The 9,687-nt window shown below is 44.5% G+C and overlaps 2 protein-coding genes across 4 annotated transcripts in view; both read right to left on the minus strand.

Annotated features, from left to right (window-relative positions):
- The window catches only part of CS (citrate synthase), a 33,167-nt gene extending 32,697 nt beyond the window's left edge, over positions 1-470 (minus strand). The window contains exon 1 of the mRNA XM_006777868.2: positions 234-470. Within this exon, the coding sequence (XP_006777931.1) occupies positions 234-275 (42 nt within the window). The 5' untranslated portion in view covers positions 276-470. The remainder of the gene's footprint in view (positions 1-233) is intronic.
- A 6,067-nt stretch (positions 471-6,537) lies between these two features.
- Positions 6,538-9,687, minus strand: part of CNPY2 (canopy FGF signaling regulator 2) — a 3,634-nt gene continuing 484 nt past the window's right edge. For 2 of the 3 annotated variants that reach the window (XM_015557424.1, XM_006777869.2), the window contains exons 3-6: positions 9,463-9,578; positions 8,433-8,636; positions 8,183-8,279; positions 6,538-7,488 (exon numbers count right to left, since the gene is read on the minus strand). In XM_015557424.1, the coding sequence (XP_015412910.1) occupies positions 7,445-7,488; positions 8,183-8,279; positions 8,433-8,636; positions 9,463-9,578 (461 nt within the window). In that variant the 3' untranslated portion in view covers positions 6,538-7,444. The remainder of the gene's footprint in view (positions 7,489-8,182; positions 8,280-8,432; positions 8,637-9,462; positions 9,579-9,687) is intronic. The other variant, XR_001512180.1, reaches the window with a different exon arrangement.

A 9,687-nucleotide genomic window follows, 5' to 3' on the forward strand; every position in this document is an offset into this window, starting at 1 on the left:
GCCGTAGACCGCATGCCGAGGGCGAGCAGCGCTCACTTCTGCTCCAGGGCCGGAAGGCCAGCCTAGCACATGGCTTTGGGAGCGCCCAGCACGGCTGGCGGCCAGCCAAGTACAGGGCCCCTTTAAGGCGCGCCGGGGTGCGTATGGGTAGGGGAGGGAGACCCCGGGACTTGAGGGCCTGCAGTCACCTCAGCCCCACCCTGGGCCGTGCGGTTCCTCCTGCAGTTGCTCACCTTGGCTCCGATGAGCCGGGCGGCCGCAGTGAGTAGAGCCATTGGCGGGAGAACTCTGGGATCTGACGGGGAGGCAGGGAGGGGAGCGAGCTGCGGCAGGAACGGGAGCCTCCGCCGCTGCACCAGACGCCGCGCCGACGGGTGAACAAGGTTGAAAGGAGGAGGCCGAGGGAAAGGGTAGACGAACCGGCGGCGGCGCCCAGCCCGGGGTCCTTAGCGAGGCCCCGCCTACTGCCCGGAACCCGCTCTCGCCGCTGTCAGGGACTTGACGCGGGCTCGGCCATTGGTCGGGTGTGGAGGAGGGCGGGACCTGCCCCGTTGACAGCGGCTGTAGCGGGGAGGATTGGGCCGCCGGGTAGGCTAATTCAGGGCGGGAGCGAGAGAAGCTTGTAGGTGGCTAAGAATATGCCTGAGAACTCAGTTAACTTTCCTCTTAGGCTTTTTTCTTCCCTGTAACACATTCGGGGTTAGTTCTTGGGTGAATATTAGAGAAAAAGCCTCAAGGACTTCGAAGGTCCTCAGAAGCCAACCCCTTAATATATTATCATGGCAACTGAACATACCCACTCCAACCCCCTTGGCGTGCTTTCTTGAATGTCTTTGGTCAATGACTTAATGGCCATAGAGGTGACATAATGCCAGAGTTAGCTTTCTAACAAAACCCCCAGCCCCCCCAGTAGCTGGAGAAGGAAAGCAAAGGCAGGAGCCTGAATATCCAGTGTTCTTTGGGGCTGTCAGTTCTATTTAGTGCCAGAAAATCCAAGTCTTACAAATGCTCCCTTAATATGGAGGCTTCCAGCAGAGGCCAGAGCCTCTGGGCCCTGGGCATAGTCTCCCTGTTCCTCCAGGCACCTAACCCCCTACAGCCGGCTCACTCTACTTCTAGCCATTAGATGCAGACAAAACCTGCATCCAAAATCAGGCTCGAGGCACCCTCCCTTTTTTGTCCTATCACTCCCACTGGGCCTCTGTACCCCGTCTCCTACTTGGCTACCTTTTATACACTTACCCTGTGCTCCCCAGAGACCATTAAAGGAAACATGGCACTAAAGTGATCGTCCACACCATGCTTGACTAACCCCTCTGGGCAGACAAGACCTCGGGACCTTCCCTCCTCCCAAAGCCTCCTTGTCATTGACCCAAGGGCAGAGAGGGGAGTGACCCAAGGGCCTGGGCATCTTACCTACAAACCTAGGCCCCAAGTGAACAGTCCTCTTATCTCCTCACATAGTAGTAACAAGTTTCAGAGGTCTCAGTACCATCTAAGCCAGGTTTCCATAGACCTAGTTTACGAGTTTATAAAGAACCTAGTTTATAGCGTGGACTTGGGGAAAAGAGACAGAAAACCATTCTTTTTTCTTACCAAGTTTCCTCATACCCAACTGCACACCTACCACCCAATGCTCCTCTGGACTGGGGATCACATGTAGGTCTTAGGAAAGAACGTAATAAAGATAAGCGGAGCAGTAACCTCTGCTACCTGTCGGTGACTTCAAAGCTCCACTGATCAATAGTTGATCCCAATTTAGCATCTCACAGAGGATTTCCTCTTAACCCTAGAATAGTCTGACCTTGTTTCTTCTCTCTGGTTAATTATCCACAGAGACTAGCCAGCAGACCAGAGGACTGAACTCCAGTGCCCCAAGCGACAGGAGGCATTTTCAGTGTGAGGCTACCCAAGGGATAATTATTGAGTGGCCATAAGGGTAGCCTATTTTGGCTCTCTAGTGATTGGAGGGAGGGTGGGGAACAGTGATGCTCTAAGTAAGCCCTTTGACACAGTGTCCTGGATTCTACTGTCATGAGGACTATATGGACTTGTTTTGAAGTTGTTCAGTCCTGACATTTACTGCTAGAAGGCCAATGGGAAAGCCCAGAGAGCAAGTGAACTAAACGGTATGTCACAGGGGCTGGCTTATAGTCTTTTTCTGAAAGTGGATAGGACCTGGGGAGGTGGGAAGAAAGTTAAGGGAGCCCTGGCCAGGTAGCTCAGTTGGTTAGAGTGTTGTCTCAATACACCAAGGTGGAGGGTTCGATCCCCAGTCAGGGCATATACAAGAAGCAACCAATGAATGCATAAAAAATTGGAACAACAAATAAATGTTTCTCTCTCTCTCTCTCTCAAAAAAAAAAATCCATCAATAAAAAAAGTAAAAAAGAAAGGTAAGGGGAAAAGATTGGTATGGCTAAAACCACCAAGTGAGTTCTAGGGCCCAGATACAAATAAGTGCCTGAGAACTGAAGTGGGCAAGAGAGAAGGCTGAGCACTGAGGTCATCCTGACCTTGAGAGGGCTTCTTTAAAATAGACAAAGGCAATGGTGCCCTCTGGTGGCCAAGAATAAGTGAGAGACCACAGCCTACCAGTGACAGCGAACCTTTTGAGCTCCACGTGTCAGCATTTTGAAAAACCCTAACTTAACTCTGGTGCAGTGTCACATATAGAAATTTTTTGATATTTGCAACCATAGTAAAACAAAGATTTATATTTTTGATATTTATTTTATATATTTAAATGCCATTTAACAAAGAAAAATCAACCAAAAAAATGAGTTTGCGTTGTCACCTCTGACATGCGTGTCATAGGTTTGCCATCACTGGCCTAAATTTAAACTCTACATCAGTAAAACAAACGCCTGTATTTAAGGGGTAATAACTAAAATTGATTGAATAGTTACTATTTACAGATACATGTATTATCTCAATCCTCACAACTCTAAGGGATATAAATATTAATAACTCTACAGAGGAGAAAATAAAAATTTAGATAAGTATGTTTTTCTATATTTAAAAATATTTTAGCCCTAGCCAGTTTGGCTCAGTGGATCGAGCATCAGCCTGTGGACTAAAAGGTCCCAAGTTCAATTCTGGCCAAGGGCACATGCCCAGGTTGTGGGCTCGATCCCCACTGGCGGGCGTGCAGGAGGCAGCCGATCAATGATTTTCTCTCATCACTGATGTTTCTATATCTCTCTCCCTCTCCCTTCCTCTCTGAAATCAATAAACATATATTTAAAAAATAATATAAAGCCCTAACCGTTTGGCTCAATGGATAGAGCGTCGGCCTGCGGACTCAAGGGTCCCAGGTTCGATTCTGGTCAAGAGCATGTACGTTGGTTGTGGGCACATCCCCAGTAGGGGGTGTGCAGGAGGCAGCTGATCGATGTTTCTAACTTTCTATCCCTCTCCCTTCCTCTCTGTAAAAAAATCAATAAAATGTTAGAAAAATAAAAAATAATATAAAAATAAAAGTATTTTAAAAGGTGCCTGGCCACAGTGGCTCAGTGGTTGAGCATCGACCTATGAATCAGGAGGTTGTAGTTTGATTCCCAGTCAGGGCACATGCCCGGGTTGCAGGCTCAATCCCCAGTAGGGTTCGGTGCAAGAGGTAGCAGATTAATGATTCTCATCATTGATGTTCCTATCTCTCTCTCCCTCTCCCTTCCTTTCTGAAATCAATAAAAATATATTTTAAAAAGTAAAAGGTAAAGAACTACTGCTCTGGCCGGTGTGGCTCAGTAGGCTGAGATGCACCAAGAGATCACCAGTTCAATTCCAGTCGGGCCACAAGCACGGGTTTTGGGCTTGATCCTTGGTAGAGGTGACTGATCAATGTTTCTTTCTCTCCCTTCCTTTCTCTCTAAAATAAAATATATATTTAAAATAAGACCTACTTACTTATCTGTAAAAACCTTTGTATACCCATACTTGAAATATATGCTAAATGGTGATCCTCCCAGAAAAGTTAAAGGTAGGGGAGACAAACATTTAGCACCTAAAATGACCAAGGGGGTAGAATGGGCTTACACAGAATAATCAGTTTGGGAAAATGGCTGAAGAGGCTATAGTGTTTTTTCACTATAGATTGGAGGAAGTTTTTAAATAAAAGAAGTACAACTTTTCACAGCCACTGGGGACTATGAGAGTCCATTATAGAGAGTGAGGTTTAACAGAAAGACCACTGGCCTAGGGGTAAGATGATCACTAGGGTTGCAGTCTTGGTTCCCTGCTGACTAGCAAGCTCAACCTCTTTGAACTTAGCTTCATCTGTAAAATGGGTGTAGCACCTTTTAAAATATATTTTTATTAACTTCAGAGAAGGGAGAGGGAGAGGGACAGAAACATCAATGATGAGAGAACATCATCGATTGGCGGCCTCTTGCACCTCCCCCGCCCCCAACTGGGGACTGAGCCTGAAACCCAGGCATGTGCCCTGACCAGGAATCAAACCTGTGACCTCCTGGTTCATGGGTTGATGCTCAACCACAGAGTCACACCAACCAGGCACATCTATTTCCTAAGAGTTGTAACCTTAAATCAGAATGTGTATGTATGTCCTTGTTATGAGAGTATTCAACATATGCAGTAGGTCCACTTATATGTAGATTTTTTCAGTTAAGTATACAGTCGGCCATTTGTATCCCCAGGTTTCATATCCACAGACCGAAAACAGTATTTCTGATCTGCAGTTGGGAATCGTGGATGCAGAGGACCAAGTAAGTATATGCATTGTTCTATGCCATTTTATCTAAGGGATTTGAGCATCTGCATATTTTGGCGTCAGTGGGAACCAGTCTTCCAGGGGCACCAAGGGACAACTCCAGCTAAGTTTCCAGGGAGTCCAAAGTTGTTTGTGGATATTCAACTATGTGGAGACTGGTGCTCCTTACCCCCACATTATTTAAGGGTCAACTGTACCAGTTCCTTGCTATTCATCCCAGTTCTGTGTTTAAAGGAATCTTGTCCCTACTCATTTTATTTCTTTAAAAAAACATTTTTTTTATTGATTTAGAGAGCGAGAGAGAAACATCGATTGGTTGCCTCCCGTATGTGCCCAACCAGGGACTGAACCCACAACCTAGGCATGTGCCCTGACTGGGAATGGACCTGAAACCTTTAGGTGCCTGGGATGACGCTCTAAGGGAACTACACCAACCAGGGCTTGTTCCTGTTCTGAATGCTTTTTAACAGCAAAACATCCTCTGAAACTTATTTTTAAAGGACTGGTTTTTCACATAATAAATTTTCTTAGTCACGTCCAGATAGCATTTAAACACTGGCTTTGGGAATGTTTTGAGTTTTACCATTTCACTGATAAATTCATTAAAAGGCATCTAAAGCTTAAAGTGTAACCAGATATGCTAGGTCGAGTATACATTGTATCAAATACTGGGCTAGAACAGCCTCCAGAGGGTTTAGGTAAATTAACCAATTCCTTGTAGTAATTTATGATATGAATTAAGAGATATACAAAGTATATCCTCCTACCTTCCCAAGGAGCAAGTCAAAGACAATCACATCCACTCTTCCCTATGTAGGACACATCCCAGTGTACAATGGGCAAAGACCTGGGCTGGGAGAGTTCTTAACAGCTGTTCCCTGACAAACTAGCAAGGTGCATCTCAAGTAATTTGTTACTGATTAACATTAAATTTATTTTATTAAAACTTGTGGATATTTTTTGTAAATTAAAAGTTTCAAGTTCCCTATTTGACTACTCTTACTTATATTTCTAATAAGCTTTTTGATGGAAGAGTAAGAAGTGTTTAGATACCAGGCAGGCAATGGACAGAATCCTGGGCATACTCACAGGGTTACGAAGCATGTGAACATGATTCATGTGCATCACAGAAGACAAAAAGGTTAGTAAGCTGCTCTGGGAAATTGATTTGATAGGATATAGCATTTCTTATCAATGATGAGAGAAGAAGAAATTAGCACTAGATCTCGAGTTTAGTTCAGTGATGGCGAACCTTTTGAGCTCGGCGTGTCAGCATTTTGAAAAACCCTAACATAACTCTGGTGCAGGGTCACATATAGAAATTTTTTGATATTTGCAACCATAGTAAAACAAAGACTTATATTTTTAATATTTATTTTATGTATTTAAATGCCATTTAACAAAGAAAAATCAACCCAAAAAATGAGTTCGCGTGTCACCTCTGACACGTGTGTCATAGGTTCGCTATCACTGGTTTAGTTAGTTGTCAACTAATTTTAGGGTACTTTCTCTAAGCTATATCATGTGTTAGATTTCATAGGGATTGTGGTATAAGAAAGCTTTGTGGAATACATTCATTCTGTGTACAAGGTAATAAGAGGGAAAAAAGACTTAAAATAGAAGCTAGTTCATGGCTATATCGGATCATATTAACTTTTGGAAAGAGCGTATAGTAGATCCAGTTTTGTCACTGAATACGTAACTTCAGAGCCTGTGGTTTCTCCGGGCCTTATTTTCTTCATATGTAAATGGGTAGAGGTGAACTAGATGACCTCCAAGGTTCCTTTAGATTCTCAAACGCTTAATTTAAGAAGTCTTTGAAATGTTTATTCAGGTTCTCTCTGAGGCCTTCCTGAGACAGAAATGTTCCATTTCAAACCTAAGACAGCCACATCCCCGAATCAGGTATTTAAAAAAGTATCCTTTGTTTTCATCACTATACCCCAGTACAGAATCTCTACATACAGAAAGTGAGGACAGACTTATAGTCTAGATTGACATTAGCTAGTGATGAAGATGAAAAGGGTATACTTGCTGTTGGCACCAAATCTAAAAACGTAGGCCATCAAATAAGGTCTTTCATTAAATAACATTCCTTACCTAATTTCTCCCTATCTGAAAAAGCCCTTACTTTTCAGCTGAGTTGATCACATCCATTTTCCCCTTCCTGAATGCTCTTGTTGATCCCTCCATCTGGAAGGGCAGGGAGGAAAGAATAATGCATGTCCATTATTTCCTTCGAGACCAAGCGGTTTTACTTTACGTTTCATCAGTATGAACACATGTAATTTCTAGAATCCTATGCCACCATACGCTTACTTATGTTCTTCTGCTCATTCACAGAGGGTCCTCTTTTCTCCACAATTAAGCTTGAGACACATTTGAGTAGGCACTGAGTAAATGTTTACCTCGTTTGTGAGTGCAGCAGTAATCTCAGATGGCAAAGAACGAAAGCTTCAGGCTCCTCCTCCCTTCCTGCGATACCATTCCCAACGCTCGTCCTTCCCTTCCCTTTTATTTCCTGTCTGGAACCCCCCATCTTCAAACCTAATCTAAGGACCAATTCTGGGCATGAAAAGACAACACCGTTCATCCTTTTAGTTTCATATTTTTTCAGTTCATTTCATTATAAACATAATATAAACGGCATTGCCACCTTTTCCCCTCCTGGGGGTGATCCATCAAGCTTGTCAGTTGGGCCCGCTCAGTGATTCACAGCTCATCATGCGGTATGTGCAGGGCATGGTCACATAAATCTGCAAACAGCACAGAACAGTTGGAAAGAAAATGCCACTCTTATATTGATATATGCCACTATTAAGAAAATACCCCCAAATCAAACTGATACACATATCAACCACCATTTTTCAAAGCATGTTTTTTTGTTTTACTCCTCACCCGAGGACATGCTTAGAGAGAGGAAGGAAGGAGGGAGGAAGGGAGAAGGGGGCTTGGGGTGGGGGGAGAGAGGGAGAAAGGGAGAGAGGGAGAGAGAGAGAGAGAGAGAGAGAGAGAGAGAGAGAGGAAGGAGAGGGAGAGGGAGAGGGAGAGGGAGAGGGAGAGGGATAGAGAGTTAGAAACATCGATCAGCTGCCTCCTGCACACCCCCTACTAGGGTTGTGCTCGCAACCAAGGTACATGCCCTTGACTGGAATCGAACTTGGGACCCTTGAGTCTGCAGGCTGACGCTCTATCCACTGAGCCAAACCAGTTAGGGCAATATGCTTTTAAATGATAAAACATTCCCATTATCCTCTGACTTTTACCTCATGAGCGAGCCACAAATTCTGAAAGCTGACAGGAAGAGAATGAATAGGAACAGCCCAAGTCCCTAAGCCATGGGTCACGGAAGCCAACTCTTGAGCTACTATCAGGGGTAGGGCGACTGCTAGGGCATGTGCCTGATTCCACAGAGCTGTGAGGACAAAAGGTAACCTGGGAGCAGCTTACCTGTTCGCTTGCTACAAAGTTTGTCTTTCACATTGTCAGCCTCTCGGGAAAAGAATTCAATGAGTTCATCCTCATATTCCTCCACAATGGTCTCACACTGCCAACCCAAGGAAGAACCGAGTGAGAGAAGGCAGCAAGAAGAGGCTCTTGCTTCTGACTCGAGAACAAGGATATTAATCCTGTTTTCCACTTGGGCTCTCCAATAACTCCCCTAATTTCTAAGAACCAGCTACCCACTCCCATAGCTCACCGCAAACTTGAGGGTGCCACGGATGTCTGAATCAATTCGGATGCCTTCTAGATTCAGGTCTTTGGGTTCTCCATTCCGGTTCACTACACGTATGTAAATGTTGCGGTGGGTGGTAGGGTCCATCTGTTCCCCGTACTCCTTCATCCGGTCACATACTTCCTCTAGCAGCTCCGTGAGGTGGGCCTCTGAGCGAGCATAAGGCACCTAGAAATGTCCTCAGCCTTGGGTCACTGTACATTAGTAATTTACATCCTTACTTTTGCTTCCAAATCTAGCTCAACCAACCTATTGTAAAAAGCCTGCCTTATATAAAAACAGCATGGGTTTATTTTTGTAATTCCAAAGTGTTTTCAAATACTGTACATAGTCTTATTTTACCCATATACAAGCCCAAGATATAAAACAGGTGCCATTAGGCCCAAATTATAAAGAGACCTCTTCGATTAACCCTCGTCAACTATGTGTTCTTTTCCTTTGAATTCCTTTAATGTTTATGGATGTACAATAATGACTTTGTATTACAATGAGACTAAAACCTGCTCTCAATAGGAGAACATTAGAAAGGTAGTATAGGTTTTGAGGATAACAACTATTAAATCATTTCACAAGCATTACATTTACATTTCTTTATTGTTCATTAGGGACAACTTTATTATATGTGTTATGTTTTCAACTAAAATAAATTTCCTAAATATAAGAATGAGAACGTCTGTTTCTTTTTTGTGAATGTGTGAGTACCATACTGCCACTGAAAACACGAGTCACATGGATTAAGGATGTGGAGAGAGGGCTGATCCGGGTTCCCGGTCTGCTAACATCTACAGCAGAAACCAAGTGTCAAGGCTTGGAACCAGGAAGCCAGTGCACAGGGTGTAAGTCTCCAGCCGCTCCCCAATGAGACAGCCTATCTTTCAGGTCCCTCTCTGGGTCAATGTTCTCTTCCTTTCTATTAAACCAAGCTCCTTAATTAGTCGAGTCCTCATTCAACCTGACAGTGAGCTACTGTATTTGGGGAAACAGTAACAGTTACCTCCACCACTGACTGGCTGCCATCCGGATTGATTCGGAAAGAGCCCATCTGAATGGTCTTCTTGGGATCCACCTGGGCAATTTCCCACTCTAGTTCATCCACCAGAGCCCTGCAAGCTGGCGCGGGGGGAGAGGAGGTGGGGAGGGGGAAAGTGATCAACCTGGGGATTTCCATTCATTCTCATCCAGGCTTCGACCTCACGACCTCCCCAAGCTCTGCACGCCT

The sequence above is a fragment of the Myotis davidii genome, unplaced genomic scaffold, assembly GCF_000327345.1.
Source record: "Myotis davidii unplaced genomic scaffold, ASM32734v1 scaffold509, whole genome shotgun sequence".
NCBI lineage: Eukaryota > Metazoa > Chordata > Mammalia > Chiroptera > Vespertilionidae > Myotis > Myotis davidii.